At 43.5% G+C, this 23,310-nt stretch overlaps 7 protein-coding genes across 8 annotated transcripts; 4 read left to right on the forward strand and 3 right to left on the reverse strand.

Moving 5' to 3' along the window:
- Window positions 1-1,206: 1,206 nt before the first annotated feature.
- LOC149405952 (2-aminoethanethiol dioxygenase, putative (DUF1637)) lies at window positions 1,207-2,971 on the reverse strand. Of its 2 annotated transcripts, XM_089610036.1 has the most exons (4): window positions 2,573-2,968; window positions 2,138-2,256; window positions 1,732-2,056; window positions 1,207-1,662 (listed from the first exon to the last, which is right to left on the reverse strand). In XM_089610036.1, the coding sequence occupies exons 1-4, from the start codon at window positions 2,799-2,801 to the stop codon at window positions 1,517-1,519; spliced, it is 819 nt and encodes a 272-aa protein (XP_089466162.1). In that variant the 5' UTR covers window positions 2,802-2,968; the 3' UTR covers window positions 1,207-1,516. The 2 variants fall into 2 exon arrangements, with proteins under 2 accessions (XP_089466162.1, XP_089465479.1); XM_089609353.1 differs by having other exon boundaries at window positions 1,207-2,056; window positions 2,573-2,971.
- Window positions 2,972-5,284: 2,313 nt separating this feature from the next.
- On the forward strand, window positions 5,285-7,673 carry LOC149405953 (uncharacterized). The gene is made up of 8 exons (XM_089610709.1): window positions 5,285-5,687; window positions 5,764-5,941; window positions 6,028-6,125; window positions 6,206-6,311; window positions 6,383-6,600; window positions 6,682-6,724; window positions 6,821-7,071; window positions 7,144-7,673. The coding sequence occupies exons 1-8, from the start codon at window positions 5,515-5,517 to the stop codon at window positions 7,571-7,573; spliced, it is 1,497 nt and encodes a 498-aa protein (XP_089466835.1). The 5' UTR covers window positions 5,285-5,514; the 3' UTR covers window positions 7,574-7,673.
- An 889-nt stretch (window positions 7,674-8,562) lies between these two features.
- Window positions 8,563-11,521, forward strand: LOC149405954 (uncharacterized). Its single transcript, XM_089612783.1, has 2 exons — window positions 8,563-11,015; window positions 11,418-11,521. The coding sequence occupies exon 1, from the start codon at window positions 8,671-8,673 to the stop codon at window positions 10,666-10,668; it is 1,998 nt and encodes a 665-aa protein (XP_089468909.1). The 5' UTR covers window positions 8,563-8,670; the 3' UTR covers window positions 10,669-11,015; window positions 11,418-11,521.
- Window positions 11,522-11,682: 161 nt separating this feature from the next.
- On the reverse strand, window positions 11,683-13,177 carry LOC149405955 (pectate lyase-like). Its single transcript, XM_089615367.1, has 2 exons — window positions 12,981-13,177; window positions 11,683-12,870 (listed from the first exon to the last, which is right to left on the reverse strand). Exons 1-2 carry the CDS (start codon window positions 13,175-13,177, stop codon window positions 11,757-11,759), a joined length of 1,311 nt encoding a protein of 436 aa, XP_089471493.1. The 3' UTR covers window positions 11,683-11,756.
- Window positions 13,178-15,851: 2,674 nt separating this feature from the next.
- On the forward strand, window positions 15,852-17,705 carry PIN8 (Auxin efflux carrier family protein). Its single transcript, XM_089611686.1, has 5 exons — window positions 15,852-16,706; window positions 16,770-16,855; window positions 16,938-17,095; window positions 17,162-17,238; window positions 17,334-17,705. The coding sequence occupies exons 1-5, from the start codon at window positions 16,000-16,002 to the stop codon at window positions 17,398-17,400; spliced, it is 1,095 nt and encodes a 364-aa protein (XP_089467812.1). The 5' UTR covers window positions 15,852-15,999; the 3' UTR covers window positions 17,401-17,705.
- A 985-nt stretch (window positions 17,706-18,690) lies between these two features.
- LOC149405957 (mitochondrial outer membrane protein porin of 34 kDa-like) lies at window positions 18,691-20,744 on the forward strand. Its single transcript, XM_089614469.1, has 6 exons — window positions 18,691-18,942; window positions 19,078-19,145; window positions 19,395-19,505; window positions 19,704-19,790; window positions 19,874-20,082; window positions 20,185-20,744. Exons 1-6 carry the CDS (start codon window positions 18,894-18,896, stop codon window positions 20,489-20,491), a joined length of 831 nt encoding a protein of 276 aa, XP_089470595.1. The 5' UTR covers window positions 18,691-18,893; the 3' UTR covers window positions 20,492-20,744.
- Window positions 20,699-22,146, reverse strand: LOC149405958 (hypersensitive-induced reaction 1 protein-like). Its single transcript, XM_089613808.1, has 4 exons — window positions 21,856-22,146; window positions 21,616-21,736; window positions 21,451-21,542; window positions 20,699-21,378 (listed from the first exon to the last, which is right to left on the reverse strand). Exons 1-4 carry the CDS (start codon window positions 22,042-22,044, stop codon window positions 20,920-20,922), a joined length of 861 nt encoding a protein of 286 aa, XP_089469934.1. The 5' UTR covers window positions 22,045-22,146; the 3' UTR covers window positions 20,699-20,919.
- Window positions 22,147-23,310: the final 1,164 nt, after the last annotated feature.

Below are 23,310 nucleotides of genomic sequence, written 5' to 3' on the forward strand. Positions count from 1 at the left end.
CGACATGCACCGAAAACGAAAAACGACAATTTTCGGCAAAAGATAACGACAAAATGAAAACGTGCTATTGGAGTATTTATTTCTTATTTTATATTTCAACGTAATAATAACGTTTTTTTTTCTTTCTTGTCTCCGTTATCAAAGAAGTGTCGCCATCCAAGTTAATTAGCGGACTAATTTAAAATTAATTAGTTTTGTTTTAACGTATAACATCGTGTCGTGTTAAAACATGTTACTAACGCTCACATTATATAATTGAATAGTCATCGTTGGATATGATTATTCAGGAAAGAAGAGGTCAACGTGACCCTTTTATTTATAATTAAACTAAGATCAAATCAAATTATTCACCTAATATATTCTTTGTCTGTCTTCTTAAAATTGTATTAATTAAGACCTAATTTAGTGTACAAGTTGATGCTTTGAAATCCAGTTGTTTAGCTTGTCAAAATTAAATTTTAATTTAATTACCAAGGGAAATAATCGACGCTTGATGTTTTTTTTCATCGTTATGAATTTAATTATAAAATAATAGTAAGTACGTTGAAAATTTTTATACTTTAGTGTTTTTGCAGCTAAAGTATAACTTTTCTTCTCGATCCATTAATGATTTAAAAAAAAAAAAAAAATCACAAATTATGATGCTTATGAGAATTCCGCATTTTCATTTGCTCCAAAAGAAGATCGCCAGTCATATTGGAACATCAACAAGAAGATGAGAAATGGGTTCTCAGGACGACACTCAAGTCAGTATTTAACATGTACAAAAATTAACCTCAAAACGACTAGACAAAGATGACCAAACTTATATGGATTTAGGATTCAGTGTCATGTTCGCAAATTTAAAATTTGGTTAAATTATCGATTTAGGAAATTGTGAAATTTGGTTTACCATAACTTAACCTGAGTATCACTAATTTTTTAGTCTAAACTTTTATTCTGTTTTTTAACTCTGAACCCACGACCTACACATTGGAGACGGTGCCGGATACATATAAAACTAAATTTTTAGTACAGATTTGATTTATTTCTTTTATAGTAAAAAGAAACGCAAAGATATTTGTTGTGTACGCAATTTCATATTTTAAACACTGAAATTTTATATATTTAGCATGGAATCCCAAAATCGTAGTAACAGATGTAGGTGTTTTGGTCGACACAATTTAATTGAAAAAGTAAGAGCATAAATTGGGCAGGAAACATCCGTAGAGGAATACAATAGATTGGACTCAAGTAACATGTATGTTGGAGAGTGGGTATGTAATAGAGTCCCTAGGATGGGAAGGTTGAAAAATGTTGCAGATATAGATAAGATTGCTAACAAGTAAAGGAACCATCTTTCTTGTTTTGTTTTCCCTTTCCTTTGTGAGTGAGTATGTACAAGTACAACTACAAGGACGCACACCTAAAAAAGAAAGCGAAGGAAATAGAAAACTAAAAAGGCAGCAGAGAGAGAGGTGTTTCAGTTTTCCCTATATTGTGTGTGTGATGATAGATACATGTGTGGTGTGTGTGATCAGGTGGTGTTGTCGAGGTCGAGGATTGGGGGGCCACTGTAGAGTGCTCCGACTACGGCAACGTCCTGAGGCCGAATCTCCCTCTCTTGGAGCCACACCACTTGCTGAGGCTGTTCATCGTCTTGTTCTCCGCCACCAACACCACCTGAGGGAGAGAGAGAGAGAAGAGATGAGCCGATTCGAATGTGTGTGGGGTCAGAATGAGGGGTGGTACCCTTGTCGATGTAGTAAGTGCAGTGGCGGCCGTCGGGGTCGGAGTAGGGGGGGCCCAGCACGTCGAGCACCGCACAGGCGGTGAGCGCCGTGAAGCAGTGCATGTTCCCCCCCTCGTGCGGATACAGGATGGACGCCTCGCACGGCGCCCTCAGCTCCGAGTCCACCTTCACCCTCGCCAACCCACTTCCCGAGGGAGGAGGCGGGCCCACCCAGTCGTACGACTTGATGTGCATTGTCCCAAACAGCACTTTGCTGAAAACAGTCATGCCCGGGTGGTTGTGAAGCGGAATCACCCCCGATGGAGGCAAGCAAAAAATCCCCATCTGACAACAAACAAACACATTTCATCTTTCATCATCACCCACATCCACGCAAACAGGGCAGTCAAACAAAAAACTACTCACCGAGAACTTGTCGCACTCGTGGAGATGAAGGTAAGTGATTGCCGGGGTTCCGCTCTCTGTCGCCGCACTAAAATGAGGCATCTCTGGACTCAAACCAAGATCCTCCCCATTCATTTTATCTGAAATGCACCCACAATCACAATCACAATCTTGCTCTTTTCTTACAAACTCCGTTTCTCTTTTACATTACAATTCATATGGAAACAAACTCCCATTTTTTTACGTTATAATACTGGTCCCCAAGTGCCCACACAGATATAAATAATATCTGGAAAAGGGGACCAACAAAAGCAAATACATCAAGCTTTACACTTCAGTACCCAAGGCAAAGGGATATCAAGCGCATTATATAATAAACACGTTGAACAACGCGCGAATTAGATTACAAAAAACACACTAGTTAACTATGACATCCCAATCTCAAACGAAATTTACCTAGAACGGAGCGTATCCGGCGAATGTCTCTCGGCGGAGGGATGAAGCCAACGACGGAAGAGGAGAAGACTTCGCGGCAAATCTCGAAGAGCTTCTGCACCGGCGATACCGCCATCTTCTTCGGCCTCCGGCGACCTTTCCTCGGCTTGCCGCTACTCGTGTTCGTCACCTTCGGAAGCTCGCAGAAGTCGTTTCCTCTCCGATCAGCCAGTGCGGTCTCAATCCCCATCAAACTCCAATCTCAATCGGGAAATAAATGAGGATGGTTGTTGGGATTCTAGGGCTTGAGGAGAGAGAAAGAAGATATAGAGAGAGAAATGAGAGGAGAGAGAGTTGGCTTTTTGTTGGGACAGAAAACCAGGGGCCATGGCTTTGCCTTGAACGCAAACCAGTGGGCTGTTCCAACAGCGGATTTTTATCTTTTTTATTTTCCCAATTCTCCTGTCCTTTATTCCCTATTTTAGCCCCTTTTCCTTCTTTTATTTTCTTTCTACACCCTTCACTCAGATTCTTTGGTATCTGAGAAGAGAATCTTCTCATTTCGGATTAATTGGTACTTCTATATTCATGGCTGAGATTATGTTTTGGATTTCAGAATTGTGTTCCCACCACATTATTAGCATGCTAATTTCATAACATTTCCTGTGTGGTTTATAAGAAATTAGAATAATTATTCTAAATTGTATTATTATAATATTATATCTTTATAAGTATCTGAGAAGATATCATTTTTTTAATAGAAGTTATCATTTTAGTATAACGACTTTAAAAAATATGTGCATCTCGTTGGAGGAGTACGTGATAAATACCATTTATACCCTGTTTTAGTGAAATGTCGAGTTTAACCTTCAGTTTTCAAAAATATCGAGTTCATACCCTCTGTTTAACTAAAATGACGAAATTATACCCTATGTTTAACTAAAATGACGAAATTATACACTGAAATGAATAACAGCGTCACAAATCTCTCTTTCATTGATATTAACTCTTATATAAGAAAAACCAAATCAAATCGCATCTGCGACATTTATTAACGAGATCACAAAATATAGAAGTTCGAATGCCTCCTTACAAACCAACATGCATTTGTATCAAATATAAACTTAATTAAATAAACGAATACAATATATAAAAAGGTAGTTCTCTTCTCTCAACCAAGGAACTAAATGCCGCCGGATTTCTAGGAATTTCGACTGGAAATTCCATTTCGGAGGGTTAACGGCCGGCGATATTGTGTCGTTTCCTTCTAATTTGTCGTTCGGTTTTCCAAGAAACGGCATGTCGTTTTCGCTTGGTCTCTGCCGGTCAATGTCGTTCATCTCCCTGTATAAAACCATCAACGCGTCGTGGAAAGTCGCCGACATTCCCAGGAAAAGAAAAAAAAATAAACGAAACTCTGGTTTTTTTGTTCGTTTCTGCATCAGATGACGCAGGAAGAAGAAGAAGAAGAAAACAAACATAATAATTGTTCGTTTCTGCAGCAGATGACGCAGGAAGAAGAAGAAGAAGAAAACAAACATAATAACCAAGAGTTGGTTAATTGCTCATTTAAATCCTCAACTTTTTCCCTAAGCTTCACTTCTGACCCAAAATTAACTTTTTTGTTGCAATTGGATCCTTAATTTTTGTTGCAAATGGGACATATCCATTTAATTCCTTATTCAAGTCCACAACTAAATGGATAATATCACACATAGTCTAATATATAATATCACACATTTAAAAATTATATATAATATTCAATTCTATTATATATAATATCACACATACTATATGAGATAATTCTAATAGATAATATTAGACATTTATAAATTATATATATTAAATATTATTAATAACACACATTTATAAAATATTATATATATATACAATTTTCTATTAAAAAAGATTATATACATAATGTATTTTCTTTATATATGTTTAAAAATTGAAAAATATATGTATGTATATATTTATAATATATTTTACCACATTATTTTCGTTTGATTTTCCATGGAAAACGGCATTTGAAAACGGCATTTTATTTGCCCATTTCCACAATTTTTCCGTTGGAAATTCCATCGGCACGACGACTTTCCGTAAATCAGGAGCCTCGAAACGGCAACGAAAACGGCATTTTTTTACTTGCTCTCAACACAAAACATTAGCCAACACTAGTCAACGATGGGCCTAGAAAAATCTCTTTCGAGTCTCCTTCTTCTCTCAATATTACTGATTATCACCACCACGCTGGTACGTAACTATCGAATCATAATCAACGTATATATCTATGTATAGTAATTTCACGGCTGACCTTTCTATCTTTTTTTACTTTCTCAGGTGGTTGGATCAAGGAAGATCGCGGAGAACACCAAACCTCGTCGCACCAAAACGACAACTCAGAGATGATCTTCTTCACCGTAAACGACCTGAAAGTCGGAAACAAAATCCCAATCTACTTCCAGAAGAAAAGCCCTAAGAGAACCCCTCGTTTACTGCCCAGAGACGAAGCCGATTCGATCCCTTTCTCGTCCGAAGCCCTAAACGAAACCCTAGCCTTCTTCGGCTTCCCGCGAGCCTCGAGACAAGCCAAGGCGATGCGTCACACGCTCGGCACGTGCGAGGCCGAGCCGATCGCGGGCGAGACCAAGCTCTGCGCCACGTCATTCGAGTCCATGTTGGATTTCGTCAGGTCCGTTTTTACATTTACTTACGATCGCGATCTACTGTTTGCTTGATTTACCATTGGGCTGTTTAATTAAAATTGGCCCATCCCATATCTTGGGCTATATAAGGAGTGTCATGTCAGAGTGTTTAGAGAAAAAAAGTCTCAAGTTTTTTTTAGTAATTTAAAGGCCTTTTACGGAAAAAAAAAAAAAAAAAAAAGTTAGGGGTGGGTGAGGCGTGCAAAAAATAGGCTTGTCGTTGATCAAAGGAGTAGGAGACGCGGTTAGGGTTTGGCGATGCAAGGTGTGGGCATGGCGGAGAGAGAGACTTGCATCACGGACCTGAACATGGACTCGCTGGCTCAGTGCGCGAGCCGGCTCAGCCTGGAGGACCTCTCCAACATGGCCATGACCTGCAAGTTCTTCCAAAAGGTCGCTTATTCCGACTCTGTCTGGCTCCGCTGGCTCAGGTGACCGTTGGAGATTCGATTCGATTCGATTCAACTCAACTCAATTCAATTCTGAAAATTGATTGTGTGTTTGTAGAGATCTTTGGAAGAAGGACGTGGCGTGTGGGGGGTGTGGAGCGAGAGAGGCGTATTTGGGGAGGCGCAGAGCAGTGCTGGAGTTCAAGTTTGAGGACCCATTCGCAGTGGACATTGCCACCGAAGAAACCAGCTTCGACCACTTACTCCTTGACACCAATCATATCATCTATTCCCAGGTTCCCTTCCTGCCATTCTCTTCCTCTCCCTCTTTCCCTTTCAACACTAACTCGTTTCTTCTTCATTCCTATTCTTCTGGATTCAGGGCCAATCCATGCAAACGGTAGACATTGCCAAATTGCATCGTTCGGATTTACACCGTTGCGTCTTGAATGGCCACAGTGCCAGGATCACATGCATGAGGTTACTTTTGTCTTTTTATTTATTTATTTATTATTTCTCTTCTTTTTTGGTAGTGAAACATAGCTGTGAAAAATCTGCAGGCTGTTTCCCCTGCACGAGACTTCTTTATTCCGAAACGAGTCCCAGAGAGAGGATAATGTCTTGGTAACTTCAAGCTGTGATCACACCATTCGGCTGTGGTGGAAGGTATGTTGTTGCGTTCTTATTATGCTGTTAATAATATGGTAGTAGAACATGAAACACATATTTGATTGCAGGGTTTATGCCAGAGAAGCTTGAGAGGCCACACGGGGCCGGTTTCTGCGCTTTCGGACAAGCTGTTGGGTGACGGGGCTCAGAGAGTGTTGGCCAGCGGAGGAGAAGACGGTACTGTCCGACTCTGGTCGCTGAGCTCCGGTGGCAAACGCGGTCAGCGGGCTTCGAAGGCGACTCTCTACGGCCATGTCAAGCCCATCAAGCTCATGTGTGTTGCCGGGTACGTAACCTTGGAAAGCCCTCACTTTATTGGATGGGGTTTGTTGTTAAATATTTTCACTTTTATTGATTCTTCCTCCAGGCACAAATCTTCCCTTTTAGCGACCGTTTCAAAGGATTCCAAGGTAGGCACGCACGCACGCACGTGTGTATGTAAATATGAATGATAACACGATTGAAAGGTTGATTGAGATGTTTGTGTGTGAATTGTGATGGGGTAGGTGAGGGTGTGGGACACAAGTGCATCGGGGTCTCGGTCGTCGTGCTGCGTGGGAATGAGTAGTGTTGTGGGGGCGCCGGTGAACATGAAGTGCCATGAAGCGATGCTGTACATTGGAAGCGGGAGCAACGTGGTCGTCCTCGATCTCAGGACCATGCAAAAGGTATTGACGGCGGGGATCCACTCCTCGAAGATGTACACCTTCGACGCATTGCCTTCGAAATCCTTGATCTGCACTGGCGGAAACGGAATGTAAGCAGTGTCTTTATTTAATTATCGATGGAAAAAAGTAAGGTAGGATTTTTACGATTGTGGGGGTGACAGGGCGATGCTGTGGGACATAAGGAAGAGCGGAGGGAGAGTGAGAGCGGTGGAGGAGCTGTCAGGGCACGAGGGGCCGGTGAGTGAGGTGCACATGGACGCGTACAAGATAGTGACGGCGGGGAGGGGGGACTTGGAGGTCAAGGTGTGGGAGTCAGGGACGGGCAAACGCACCAACACCCTCTCTTGCGGCTTCCTCGAGGAGGGCCGTTCCACCGCCGCCTCCGGCTGCTTGGCCGTCGCCATCGACGGTGCTCGCATCGCCACCGCTGCCTACAACCACGGCTGGGGCCGCGTCCGCTACACCAACTTCTCCGACGCTTCTTACCCTGCCACTGACCCTGTTTCCGCTCACGGCTTTTGGCACCGAGGCTCCGACACCGACGACGACGACGATGATGACGACGATGAAGAAGACGACCCCCACCAGTGATTAAGAAAAAAGGACTCACTTTGTACATTCTCTTTATAATCTCCGCTCTCCATACATGAATAAAGTTTCTATTTTTATAATAATAATAATAATTATGTCATTGTATCATGAAATTCTCTATTTACTTTCGGATTGAAAACGGTACAGAAATTTCACGACTTAGACTCCACAGCGTATTTTCATTTTTTAAAATTAAAAATAGATTTGTAAAACTTTATCTAGGTAAAAATACCTTTCATCTTCTAGTTAATCCTATCTAACCAAACCATTCACCATACCAAAAAATGGCACTAATTGAAAATATAGGCTTTAAAGCCTCTTTCATGCTTTTATGAATGTTTTAAATTTACATGACAAAAATAAACATTAATTTGGAAACAAACTTGGAACGAGAAACCGTTTAGAAAAACGGGGCAATCCTGTCCAAATCTACTCCTCAAAATACCTAATTTGTAATATTTTATGACACTACGATACCATATGACTAAGTACAACTCCTTTTATAGTAATATTTTTCCTAAAATTTGGACTTTCAAGATCTTATAATCGATTTTCCGAAAGACATTAATTATGTTAAATTTTTTGACAAGTTCTACGAGAAACTTAATTCGGACAGATTTTCGTATAACTTGAAAATAGAAATATGTTACATACTAGATCATAATTTGGACAGATTTTCATATAACCCGATGGTTTAATCCTCGTCAAACTCCATCGAGAGTCCTTGCCGAAGGTCTCGCGAGCACTTGTTGCTGATGATTCTTTGCCGAAAACTAGAGCTTTGCCGAGGATTGATGGTATCATGAACTCATGCTGAAGACCGAGCATGCTGATGGTCTAGGCTCACAAATTTTGTCTTGTAGATTTATGTTTCAATATCTCCATGGCTTAAGAGACTCTTTACCTATACATTTGTATGTATTTGACTTATTTTGTGAGAGATGCTGGACTCCGGTATTGTCTTGGCTGAGAGTTGTGCATATGATATGAACCAGTTAAAATAAATATATGAAAATAAGCCATTTTTTTTTACACATATCATGTCATTACATTGCAATTTACAAATAGCAGTGCTAATAATTAGAGTGAGCAAGTAAATGAGTCAAAACCTCGAATTCCCCAAAATCCATTTGTCTCTGTCCAAAATGCTCCAGTCCGCGGTGGCGATGCTGGTTGTGGTTGTGGTGGCGATCTCGGCGGAATCGGCGGCGATTGTGGGGCTGGACGCGTTCCTGGCCCAGCAGTACCGGGCGGACCCAGGGGCGGGGAAGGACGCGTTCGAGTCGCTGCCGTCGCACCTGAGATCCTCCGCCCGGCCAGACCTGCAGTCCCTCATGGCCTCCCTCCGCGTCACCCCCTCCCTCCACGTCCGCCTCGTCTCCACCTCCCTCTCCCCCTCCGCCGCCTCCCTCCTCCACTCCTACATCTCCGCCGCCACCCCCGCCGGCACCTTCCACGTCATCTCTCCCCCCGACCACTCCCTCGCCGCGTCCCACTCCCTCCACCTCGACGTCTCTCCCGCCGCCCCCTCCCTGGGCTCCCGCCTCTCCCGCGCCATCTCCGACGAGATCGCCAAGTCCACCTCCTCCCTCCGCTCCCCCCTCGCCGCCCTCCCTTACTCCCTCGTCGACGACATCATCGCCGACGACTTCCAGAAGGAGAGCCCCCTCCACGGCGTCTACCTTTACTTCCTCCACCTGGGCCCCCAGTCCAAGCCCTACGCCTTCACCCACGGCGCCGCCGACTCCTCCCCCGCCTTCACCCGCTGCCTCGGCACCGTCTGGACCGGCGACCTCCGCTACGTCTGGGTCGACCTGGGAGCCGGCCCCGTCGACTACGGCCCCGCCATCTCCGGCGACGGAGTCCTCCCCCGCGGCGAGTTCCATCCCCTGGCCACTCTCCACGGCCGCCCCAAATCGGAGAAGTCCCTGATTGCCGACCTCGCCTCCCTCGTCGCCAGCGCTTACCAGGTTCTCCTCGTCCCTTCTCTCCGAATCCCCGTCCCCTTCGAGGAGAAGCTTGTAGTCCAGTTCATCCACGTGTACGGCGTCGAGAACGGCGACCCCGCGGGGCTGGACTGGGAGCTGATCGAGAAGGCGCTGACGGAGGAGAAGCTGGTGTTAGGGGAGCAGTCTCTGGTGTTCAGGAAGTACAGAGTGAGCTACGCGGACTGCCCCATCTGCGCGTACGCCGTTTCGCGGGCGACCAACTCGTACACCTCGCGCTTCCTGTTCGACAACTACACGATGATCGTGAACGAGTACCTGGACTCCAAGCGGCTGCACCGCATCCTGTCGGAGTCGGGGGACGAGATGCGGCGAATGGCGTCCATCGAGCCGGAGCCGGGGAGGGTGGTGCCGGTGTACGTGCTGGACCTGGACGTGCAGTCGATACTGCTGCTGGACCGGCAGCACCAGAGCGTGGCCTTCAAGGACATGGTGGTGGCGGTGCGGACGCGCAACACCCAGACGGTGAGCGACTACAGCTGCAACGGGCGGCACGTCTTCTCCCAGACGCGGGCCCTGGAGCGGCCCCTGGTGGGGTCCATCCTGCAGACCATGTGGGGGGTGGCCCCCACCCACGTGGGGTGGAGCGCGAGGCACAACGCCAGCCTGGTGGACTACAGCTGGAGCGTGGGCCACACCCCCTTCGGCCCCTTCTCCGACTCCCTCTCCCTGTCGTTTGCGCAGCGGGACGCCGCGCGCCGCAACACCCTCCTCACCGCCATCAACCTCACGGCGGCCAACGCAGCCGAGGCCGCGGACATGCAGTTGGTGCTGAGGGACGGGGCTTCCGTGGAGTTCGCCCAGCGCTGGAACCTGCTCAAGTACAAGCTGGAGAAGGCGGTGTCGGCTCTGTCGCGCTCCGACTTCGACATGGCTCTGCACTACGTCAGGTCGTGCGAGCACGACATGTATGCAATGCACTCCCTCGCCTACGCCGCCTCCCAACGCCTGGACGCCTCCCTCTCCTGCTTCCACGACCCGCCGCTCCCCTGGCTCTCCCTTTCCCTCACTGCCGCTTCTTTCGTCATGCTCTTTTACGTCTACGCTAAGAGGGACAAGTTCTTCAGGAATAAGCGCAAGCAGTTTTGAACCAAGCTCTTGCTTCTTTTTTTGTATTTTCCTCTCTGACTAGAGATCATCACAGACATCTTTGTGGAGCTTCTTGAATGCTATATTTTGGGCTCAGCTCTTTGTTATGTTATGCATAAAAATGAGGGTACTTTGTATGATGATGGTTTTTTGTTTTCTGTCATGTTGTCAAGGATGGTTTGCTCTGTCATGTTTTATATATATAAAAAAAAAAATTGATTCATTCAGTCAGGATTATGCGAGTAAGGCTAATATGGTATGCGAGAAGCACAACAAACAACCGCAGCAGTGGTTCTCAAATGAGGTCCGTGTTCCGAACGAAGCTGGTGAAGGAAGGTGATTAAGAGGTAGCTTTTATTTTCTCTTCTTTCTTATTTACGGGTGTGCCAGCCCCATCACACATACTGGCGCAAATAGAGTTTCGTGCTCATTAAGCTACTACAATTGATGGTCAACACTCCGGCCACATTCTCAGTGGAACATTAGTAGATATGTTCTTTTTATTCTTGCAAAAACCAAGATAAGAAATGTTGTAGAACTTTTTGCTTCTGCACGTGCATCACGCATAATGGAACCTTGGATTTTTTATGCGATCTCAAGCCTTGTCAAACACAAGTACACAAGTCATATCAGTTTTTCTTCAGGGCTCATATTTATTTATTATTGGTTCCAGCTTGCAAGTAATTAGTTGGCGTGCCTATATGCTTGTGTGTCCCCACGGTTAGATATCACTTTGAACTTTTTTCCAGGATGAGGATTTTGTCGGCGACAGGACAAGGGCGATTCAGGTTCTCCGACCGATGATTCTGCCCGGCATGAGGAATCCGATGCCAGCGATAGTGGAGGAGAGAGAGAGAGAAAGAAAGACAAGGCATCTTGTTCTTAATTAAATGTTTTCAATATGGTTCTCGACATAATGGATGTCCATTACCCCCAAAAAAGATGGTTGGAAGAAGAAGAAGAAAAAGCAGAAAAAGAAAAGCGATCTTGTCAAACATGGAAAGTGAGGTGTGTTTATTTATTGTTCATGACCGTGAATATGTATAATTGCATCTGAACCTAGTAAAAAGGAAGGAAGTAAAAAGATTCTAGCACTTTTTGCCGACGTAGCAGTTGAGAGCGCCGGCGAAGCGGGTGAGGCGGGAGACGTAGGTGCCGGGCTTGGCCTTGATCATGTCTGGGCGGGGGTTGGTGCGGAAGGGGGTGCCGGACTGGACGAAGAAGGCACCGTTCATCATGAGGTCGCCCTGGGAGCGCCAGGTCCACTTGGTCCACTCCCAGGGGCCGGCGTAGTCGCGCTTGGTCACCTCCTTGGCGGCGGTGTTGGGGGGTGCCACGAAGCGGTTGCCCTGGCTCACGATGGTGGGGTGGGCGCTGCCGCCGATGGCGTACATGAGCCAGTGCGTGTAGTCGTTGTTGACCACGTGGAAGAAGCCCCACCGGCAGCGCGGCATCCTCTGCACCAGCCCCCGCCCGAAGTGGTTGAACGCCACCGTGACCTGCATTATCCGGTCCCCCTCGTAGCTGTCGCTGGCCCCGAACAGCATCACGTCGTTGTGCTTTGTGAAGTGGCAGTTGGAGATGGTCACCGCCGTCGACCCCTGGATGACGTCGATCAGCCCGTCCTGGCAGTTGGACATCGAGATGTGGTCCACCCACACGTTGGCCGACCCGAACACCGTGATGCCGTCCCCGTCCGCCGCCGTGCGCAACCCCATGTGGTCCACCGAGTCGCGGATCAGCCCCCCCGGGCTGGCCACCGTGTCGTGGATGTGGAGCCCGTGCAGGATCACGTTGCGCACGAACTGGAGGGTCAGCCCCGCCCCGAAGGCGATGTGGACGTTGGCCCCGCGCCCGTCCACCGTCTTGTGGCTCGTGAAGATGAGCTCCTGGGAGAGGCGGATGATCATGCTGCGTGCGAACACGATCCACAGCGGCCCCTTCTGGATCACCGCGTGCCTCAGCGTGCCCGCCCGCGGCCGCTGCACGTCGTCGTCCGACGCGTCCGTCACCACGTATATGGGCCCCTTCAGCCCCCCCGTGGTGCGCCGCCCGAACCCCAGCACGCACCGCGCCAGCCGCTTCCGGTCCTTGGCCCAGTCCCCTCTGCACCGCCAGCACCGGTCGATGGGGTTCGTCGCCTGGCACGGCCCCTTGTACCTCCTCAGGCTCCGACGAGTCGAGTTGCCTCCCTCCACCGCCCTGTTCCCCCCATATACATGATTAGCCCACTTCTTCAAACGTTGGATTTATTTGCAATCATTTGCTACGTACATTTCGCTATCAATGCCGTTATCATCTAGGAAACTTACTTGCCAACTTCTTGATTGAAGACGTCCGTAGAATCTTCGGGGTCTGGATCGTAGGCATCCAGAGCGGCTTTTTGCGCTTCCTCAGCTCGCTTTTGCCACGTCTCGTCGAAGTCGCCAATGTCGGCACGCAGGCTCGGAATCAAAACAAAAAAAGAAACCAAACAGACCAATAAACCAACATTCCTTGATGATGTCATCGTTGTGGCTAATATGATTAATTAGTCACACAGGCTCTATTGGGATGACCTGTGATGGATCATAGAAATGGAAGACACAAGGATTTCCAATGATCTGTAACTATTTTTTTCATGCAAACATGGTGATTTATTAGCTAGACTGTCTAGATGACCCGAAAGATATTAAGCATCGATTAAATAGCAAAACAACGCAAATGTTTAGGGCTATCCTTGATTTGAGGCAGCTAATTAAAGTTGTTCCTTTATTAACCAATTCTATATTTACTGAAGCAATCTCAATACATAATTTATTATCTTTTGAAATCAACCACAAGCTTAGTTGTTCATAAATATCTGTTTTTAGTAACACGTTTCTTTGTGTTTTGTTTTACTAATAATTTTTATCTTACATGCCCATTTTTGTTTTTCATTTGTTGTTTTAAGTTATTGTTTCATTTATAATCCCGAAACATTGCACTCGTATATTTAATTAAAACTAAGCTGGGAATGGGTGGAAAGGGTTCAACAGAAATAACTACCATCCAGCTATATTTAGGCCTAGCTAGGGACATTCTCTTTGGACAATTTCAACATCAATATAGTCAACAAGGTTCAATTTTACTTTATTTTATTTTGACACAAGTGCTCCTTTGTCAAATGATTTGAAGATTCGTAAAAAATTAAACGTCAGCTAATAAAATATCCACATTAGCTTTACTCTGGAGTCTTGACAAATACGCGTATTTAGTGCAAGCCTGATTTAGTGACTAAAATATGGAAGAAGTGTTATTGCGTTCTTAAGAATTTTTTATAACATTGAATCTTATGCAAACATAAAAACAAAGCATGAAGAAAAGGTCAAGGAACACAAAAGTTGCCATATACCTGTATTTCCCTTTTCTTCGCTTATTTAGCAAATAAAATTATAACTAAAGGCTAGTTCTTCTTAATTGACAAACAGAATGAAAAAGTTTGAATTAATACAAAAGATATTATTGAATAAGGGATTCAAAGTTAAGTTAGAACTTATTTGAGCTCTGAATTAGTCCATAAGTGAGGGGTCTTTAGGTATTTAATTTTAGGGGCCGTTTGGTTATGTTTTCTGTTCCTGTTTTCTGTTTTCTGATTCTAAATTCTAGAAAACAGTTTTAGAAAAACTGTTTGGTTATAAATTTAGAAAACAGATTTAGAATCATGTTTCTGTTTTCTTTGAAATTTGTTTAGAAAACAGAAAACAATGAAAAGTTGTTTTCTATTTTATCTCTATACAATTGAATGGAAAACATAACCAAACAACATTTAAAATATTCTGAAACGTAATTCTAAATCTGTTTTTTAAATTTAAAAATTAGAATCAGAAAACAGAATTTAGAAACAGAAAACGAGTTTAGAAAACTAAACCAAACGGCCCCTTAATGAATTAGTAACTAAGCACAATGATGATACCTTAGTGCTATTATTAATAAATGACCTCGTCAAATTATTCCCTTTTTTTTATATGCGACTTTGCTAAAGCATTTTCTATGATACTATCACCATTCAATTAATTTAGACCTTGTATAGTCATGAGTCATGACTCATGCCATACATATATACTATTGCCTTTGTGGCAAGCAAATCAGTGAGCTTTGAATATATTATATGGATGTGACACACATGAAACTGATATTAACTCCTCGGTAAAACTATTATTATTATTATTATCAGAGACAATAAGTATTATAATGTAGCTAGTCACATACGTTTCCAGACTTTTTATGTTGTTTATATAGTATAATAGAGATCCTACATTACAGAAAGATGATAAGAAATAAAGAGATATCATTTGGTTTCTATAAAAAAAATAAAAAAATCGAAAGCCAAATAAAAAAAGCAAATTCCTTATCACACTTATTCCAACACTTTTTGACCTTATTTAGCAAAAATTCCTCCCTTAATAGTGTTATGAACTCAGTGCTTTAATTACTTCCCTTGCAATTCTCTTATTTATTCTTCCTTCCCACTATTGGAAGCCTGTTAGAAGAGAGAGAAACGCACGACGGAAAATAATTAAAAGCTACTGTTCCAATCATGAACCATATTAATTAACTTATAATCACCTAACTACTATATCATGTTTATTACAAATTAATAAGCACTGCCTGCATCAGGCAAGCATTTGGATGAAATTACTTTTGCGCACCAATAATCAATATTAATTAAACAGATAGGATTATGGTAAGGGTGATTATTAACTGTGTTGATGAAAAATGAATAAAATAACGTTATCATATCACAGCCTACCCTATGGCTATGCTATGTAGGCCTTTAATTTAGAACAAGAAGAAAGGCCACCCCACAAGAAAACTCAGAAATTAGAATCTCAATCTTTTGACTAACGATGACCGTAATGCCCTCGGCTTTCATGAAATCACATATATAGTTGTAACCTGATTATGTCCATTGATCTCAGTCTTTGAGACGAAAGCAATATATACTAATGATTAGAAATAAATAAACAAAGTGAATACATGATCAAGTAGGCAACATGGCAAAATCAGAATATATATATTATATGGGGCACACCAAAAAAGGGCATTAGGAACAATTTGTGTCCTGAAACAAACAACGGTCATTCATTCACATTCACATTCACATTCACATTCACTGGGGAATATAAGAATCAATTTTGGAGAAGCTTCTGATATGTTTGCAAAGCAACATATAGGCAAAAAAGAATATATGATCGATCAGCAAAGCGAAGCAAAGCAACGCATGGTGGATGAAAGTATATAAAAGGCGATGCTCATTTGCCATTATACACGCGCGCAGAGAGAGAGAGAGAGAGAAGAAGAAGAAGAAGAATGATATCTTTAGGCGATGTGTACCACGTGGTGACGGCGACGGTGCCTCTGTACATAGCGATGGTGTTGGCGTACACGTCGGTGCGGTGGTGGAAGATGTTCACGGCGGAGCAGTGCTCGGGCATCAACAAGTTTGTGGCCAAGTTCTCGATCCCGCTGCTGTCGTTCCAGATCGTGTCGGAGAACAACCCGTACGAGATGAACGGGCGGGTGATCCTGTCGGACGTGGTCCAGAAGGGCCTGGCGTTGGTGGGGCTGGGGCTGTTTTCTCGAGCCACGTCCAAGGGCGGCCTCTCCTTTCTCATTACGGGCCTCTCCGTCTCCATCCTCCCCAACACCCTCATCCTCGGCATCCCCCTCCTCAACGCCATGTACGGCCCTCACGCCGCCAACCTCCTCGCCCAGATCGTCGCTCTCCAGAGCCTCATTTGGTACAACCTCTTGCTCTTCCTCTACGAGTTCAACGCCGCCAAGTCCGCCAGCACCGTCACCCCAGAGCGACAACAAGATCAACCACAACAACAAGATCAGTCAGAGTCAGAGTCAAATGCCAAGGAGTTGGAAGACGGCACTCATGATGCCACACGGCATAATACCCGCAAGATCAACACAATGCTTATCTTGCTCACCGTCGCAAGAAAGCTCGTCGCCAACCCCAACACTCATGCCACCGTCATCGGCCTCGTCTGGGCGTGCATCAAGTTTAGGTACACCCATCATCTCCCACCGTTACCGTTATCTAATGCTGCTAATGCTATACATATGTATAGGTGGAATGTGAGATTGCCAGCTGTGATGAATGATTCCATCACAATACTCGCGGATGGAGGGCTTGGCATGGCAATGTTCAGCCTAGGTGCGTCTATATGGATTTCAAAAGCAATAATAATATTACATCTCAGACTCCTAGCTAGTGGATGATTGAACAATGAGTACAGGTCTGTTCATGGCATCACGAACCAGCATAATAGCGTGTGGGACCCGCATGGCGATCCTCTCAATGGCGCTCAAGTTCCTGGGTGGACCCCTCCTCATGGCAGCCGCTTCCCTGGCCGTCGGACTCAAAGGAACCAACTTCAGAGTCGCAATTGTACAGGTCTCATCTCGCTACTCACTCGTCATCTTTACATACACACAACTGATTAAATAATCAATGTTACAGGCTGCTCTTCCTCAAGGCATTGTCCCCTTTGTCTTTGCCAAGGAGTACAATGTACATCCTGAAATTTTAAGTACAGGGTAACCAAAATCTAAACGCTCTCATTTTCTCGTCTTTCTTCTCACTACTAATCTTTCTTCTTTCTCTTTTCTTTTTTGGTGGGTCGTTTTTGCAGGGTCATTTTTGGGCTGCTAATAGCCTTGCCAATAGCATTGCTCTACTTCTTCTTGTTAGCTCTGTAAAATGTCACCATCACTGTCACTTACATTTCAGCTACATATCGTATAACATGACTAGGACAAAAAAAAATTATATAAAATGAGGACCATTCTTTTAAGAAAGAAAGAAAGAAAGAAAGAAAGAAGTGGTCGGAATTGCGAATGTTATAGTAGATTAACTTGGAAGTCTCATTCAATTCATTCAATTACTTTTGAGGTGGATGTAATATGAGTGGTTATGTGCTGAGATAAGTAGAAGAGACAGACAAAACATCTGTGTCCTAGATAGACTATCAGCACGGGAGTTAGTTTGTCAGTTAATTATGATCTATACACAATTTTCGATTATATTTGCCCTTTTTCTTACATATAAATCAAATGTTTGGAGCTCATTCTTAAAAGCTACACCTAGCTAATTGTGGGTGCTAATGATAGGTGAGAAACATAGTTCGTGTGAATAATGAGTGACCTCTTTTTTCCATCTTCTTGATGTCCTTATATAGTGCTTAAATTGCATAAAACGTGAGTTGATCAAACCTACATTCTGACATTTATACTGATAACCCTTCATTTCACGTGTGTGTGTGAGAGTTATTTTGATAAGTGTCTGGTTTATGAAGTCAATTGGAGTTTATCTGGAGTTTACGTGGTCATTGTAAACATTATATTTTAACTAGTCTTTAAGTAACCGCCAACTTCTCCGATCTTCTCGGTTTTGGTCATTTTCGTGTTTGACACTCTAGGTGCTGTCTTGTATTTTTATTTTCTATTTTTTCCGATTTTATTTGTTAGGATGTTAAGTTGTTACTATTGTGTTATGTTGTGAATTGAAATCGAGTTAGTTGTTGTTCACTTTCATGTTCGAAAATTGTTGTTAGATTTTTGCCTCTACAAGATGAAGACATGTTTTTATCTTGGTCAACGGATCACTGTTGGTTGTAGTCGTTTATTCTTTATAAGTTGTAATCACAAACACACAAAAAAACATATGGCTTTTTTTCAATTACACAGAAAAATAACTAGTTGAATTATATTCTATTTTTATAATGAGACTATTAATTTTTTAATAACATAATAGCTCGTTATAATCTTAAATCAGCATTTATGACTTCTGATTTTTAATTTATAAATGGGCGAAGACCAAGAATATACATGAATCAATTATATCTGGCCAGTCGGTTTGAAAGATAGCCAAGCCACCGTCAGGAACATTGATTATTACAACTTACAAGTATTGATTTTTTTCAAAATTGTAATATTAGAAGAAATAAGCCTTGAAACGCAAAAAAGTGCGAGTTTGGATATCACATCCAACGGCCCTTATATTTTGACAATAGCAACGAAAAGAAGAAGGAAAAAAATAATAATAATCTTAAATTAGGGTTTATCGGTCATATATAATAGACCCAAGGGCAAATACCCAAAGTTTTCCTTTGTCCGAGCAATTGAAGAACTTGATTTCGTCTTCTCCAATCTTCCAAATTTCGTTTTCTTCTTCATTTCGTTCCAGAGAAACAATGGCCAAAGGTCCAGGTCTCTACACAGACATCGGGAAAAGAGCTAGAGGTTCGCTCTCTCTCATAATCTCTAATTCCTTTTTTCATTTAGGCTTTATTAGGGTTAGGTTTTCGAATTCAGACTTTATGTGTATGTGCAGTTTTTCTTTTATTAATGGAGATTATTGGTCTCGACTTTGTGTAGATCTTCTGAACAAGGATTACCAGCTCGACCACAAGTTCACCGTCACTACCTACTCTCCAACTGGAGTCGTGAGTTTATTTTTATTTTTTATACATCTATGATTTATCTTTATGTTGTATTGCCTTATCGAATATATAGGGTTTATTGCTCCAGCTTCATGCCCTGATTTCGAGCTTATAATGTTTTGTTCCCTTTTCTCATGTGTTGTCACGTCGATAAAACGGCATTTTCATCGTGAATATGAGGAATGTTTTATGTCAGAAATTTGAGATGTTATGTTCTCGCTGTTATAGTGATTTTTTTTTTTTTGGGTGTAGGCCATTACTTCAACGGGACTAAAGAGGGGTGAGGTGTTTTTGGCTGATGTCAACACTCAGCTCAAGAACAAGAACATCACTACTGATATCAAAGTTGACACCAACTCCAATGTAAGCAAATCAATCACCCACTTGGTTTTCAATTCGTTTCTTATTTGTTAAGTTTTTGTGGTACTCACCATCAGATGATACATACGACTAATCAATTTGACAACCAACTTCTGTTATAAGTCTTAGCCTGGGTAATCAATTTGGCAATCAGCCATACTTCCCGATTGTTCATACTGTTTATGTGCTTTCTTTGACCAGCTTTCCACAACTGTGACTGTTGATGAAGCTGCACCGGGATTGAAGACAATCTTGAGCTTCAGACTTCCTGACCAAAGGTCGGGCAAGGTGAGCAGCGGCGTTTCTTTTCGTCTCGTCTTTAGGACATTAATTATGAGGAGGATTTTGACCCATTTGGGTGTTGAACACAGGTTGAGCTGCAATACTTGCACGAGTATGCAGGGATAACCTCGAGCATTGGGCTGACGGCGAACCCAATTGTCAACTTCTCTGGTGTCTTCGGAACCAATGTTGTTGCTCTTGGCACCGATCTCTCCTTCGACTCCAAGACCGGAAACTTCACCAAATGCAATGCTGGTCTTACCTTCTCCAATGCTGACCTCATTGCTTCTCTGACCTTGTGCGTATTTATTCTTTCTCTTTATGCATTTGAAATACGCATCTGATTATGGACAAGTGAATGGAATGGGAGAGAAGCTAACGTATGACGGGGATGTTACAGGAACGACAAGGGAGACAGTTTGAGCGCGTCGTACTACCACAGCGTGTCGGCGGTGACAAGCACGGCGGTGGGGGCGGAGGTGACCCACCGGTTCTCGAGCAATGAGAACACGATCACGGTGGGGACGCAGCACGCTCTGGACCCCCTGACGACGGTGAAGGCTCGCGTCAACAACCTCGGCAAGGCCAGCGCTCTCATCCAGCACGAGTGGAGGCCCAAGTCCTTCTTCACCATCACCGGCGACGTCGACACCAAGGCCATCGAAAAGAGCGCCAAGGTCGGATTGGCTTTGGCTCTCAAGCCTTGACCACAGAACGACCTAGGTGCAATCATGAGCGTAGCGTAGTTGGTTTTTCCAAAAACAATGACACTTTTCCTCGATCCAATTGTGGGCTCTCGTCTTTTTATTCTATGACCGTGGCATTATATCTCTGTCTTGGTGGTCCTTTTTGGGTGGTAAAAATAAATGAAACTTGTGGGTGTCGCCCTAACATACATACCTTTTCTGTTTGCGTCGTCGCTTAAAGCATCAACCTGATATTGGAGGGTTTTTGGTCCAATTTTAGTCTCATTTTATGCCCTTTGAGATCATCCTTGAAAGCTCTCACCATGCAAACGTTGTTTTGTTAAACACTCTGTATGTGTATGTATATGTATTATGTATATGGATATCCATTTATTGAAGATAAAAGTGGCACACATTATTCACAGAAAAGAAACATAAAGCAGATGTGATCAGACGCGGTGGGGGTCGGCCTGAAGAAGGCCGTTGCGGATCTGGGCAGCGATGTCTCCGACGGCACCGGGGCCGTGGGGGATGAAGACGGCGGTGGACTTGGAGGAGGCGCCGATCTCCTTCATGGTGTCGAAGTACTGGGTGATGAGGACCATGTCGAGGACGTCCTTGGGGGTTGTCCCGGGCACGTTCACGGAGAACCCCAGCACGCTGTCCCTCAGCCCGTCCACGATGGCCTGCCGCTGCCGCGCTATGCCCACCCCGGACAGGTACTTGGACTCCGCCTCCCCTTCGGCGCGCTTGATCTGGATCAGCTTCTCCGCCTCCGCCTTCTCGCCCGTCGCCAGCCTCATCCGAGCCGCCGCGTTGATTTCGTTCATCGACTTCTTCACCCGCTCGTCCGGCTCGATGTCCACAATCAGCGTCTGCACTATCTCGTACCCGTACGCCGACATTGCCTGCTCACCAAAAAAACCCACTTACCAAACCTCATTCAACACTTCACTCATTCTGCTTTTTTTTTTCTTTACCTTTTCCAGCTCGTTTTCGACAGCTTTTGCCAGGTCGTTCTTTTGCTCGAAAACGCTGTCCAAGTCCAGCTTCGGAACTGTCGCTCTGATCACTGAAACAACAAAATAAATCAACATCCGAAGGCAGAACAGACCGTTGTATCATCATCGCCTACTATCACTCACCGTCGAAAACATAGGCTTGGATTTGAGTCCTTGGATTGCTAAGCTTGTAGAAAGCATCGCCGGCTTTGTCAATCAGGACACGGTATTGAATCGACGCGACCACGTTCACAAAAACATTGTCCTGATACATACGCACACGAGTCACAACACCGACTGATATTCATATCACAGCTCATCAAGGTCAATGCAACTTCTTTCTTTTTTTTGTTTGGGTCAAAGATGAATCGAGTTAGTTGTAACCTTAGTTTTGGTCTCGCAGCGAACGTCAAGCTGTTGAAGGCGGAGGGAGAGGTGGCCGGCGAGTTGGAAGCCGAAAACCCAAGGCATGCAGTGACATCCCGGCTCCAGCACATCGCTGTACTTTCCAAACCTCTCCTTAACGGCTATGTTCGATTGCTTCACCTGTACGCAACACAAAGCATTTCCCATGCCTATCTTATTTGGTGGTATGATCTGATCTCCACTATGTGCTCAAACAAAAAACGAGAGAGAGAGAGATAGAGTTATGATATCAATACATCACAATTCGCAGAAAAGGGTATATTTATACAATTAAAGTGACTTGTTTGCCACTACTTAAGATATTTGGTATCTTCTTGGAAATTACCTAAAAGTCAGATAAGCCTTCGTCATGTCTCCAATCCAAATCATGTAAGAGTCAGGACTACAAGTTGCTTATATTTACGGATTTACCTGGTTTTGAAGATTACCATTTATCATTTTTAATGTCATACATCACAAAGAGAGACAAGGCATTAGTGACTTGCTGTTTTAGAGTCTAGTCTACAAAGCGCGTAAGACTAAAAACTTGAGTATGTTGAGCATTTTTCATAATAATCATCCTATGAAAGTAAGCTAACCTAACCTCAGTGTATTTAATTTTAATGTAATTATAGGTACCCCAATGAATTATTTCATTATCGACCAATTAACTTCAGGAGCATATTTTAAAAGAGACAAAAAATTATTTGCTTTAATCAGAGAAATAATATGGAACTTTCTGATCAAGATAGTCGTAAAGGCTCGAGGACTCGACGCAAGCAGAACCTTTGATAGAGGAGAAGCATAGAGACTAATCAAATAATAATAAAACAGATAATCACCCAAAGAAAGTCAAACATGCCCAATAACCGGCAGCTAAATCCACATCAAAAAAGGAAAATAAGGAAAAATGGAGGCACACTCAAACGCATTTGCTTTCGTCCTTATTACACAACACCCGCATCATATTTAATTTTTCTCTTTTTACATATTTTGATAGAAAAAAAAAAAACAAGAGAAGAAGGAGAAGCTAATAATAATTGCCAAGAAAAACAAGAGAATATTATTGCATCCCAATACTCTGATAATGATGTTTCGGCTTATGATTATCCTTTTTTTTTTCCTTCCATATAATATAATTGTTTTTGTCAAGTGGTAGTTTATGGCAGCGAAAGGTAGTGACAAGGTTAAAAAAAAGAGATAATAAAAATAATAGAAAACACAAAGACTCGATCGCACTCAACACAACGGTCTTTGATATTCAAGCACGTTACATGTAACATCAGATTGGGTTTATTCCAAACAAGAATGAAGCTCCACTATCCACAGAGAGAAAGTCAACGAGTTTATCCAAAAACTAACGAAGTAATTGACCAAGTTAAAAGGATGATTAAGTATATTTCACACCCAACTGAATTCAAACATGCTTGGATG

The sequence above is a fragment of the Urtica dioica genome, chromosome 1 (assembly GCF_054948205.1).
Source record: "Urtica dioica subsp. dioica isolate 48M chromosome 1, U.dioica_male_clone48M_v1_H2, whole genome shotgun sequence".
Taxonomy (NCBI): Eukaryota; Viridiplantae; Streptophyta; class Magnoliopsida; order Rosales; family Urticaceae; genus Urtica; species Urtica dioica.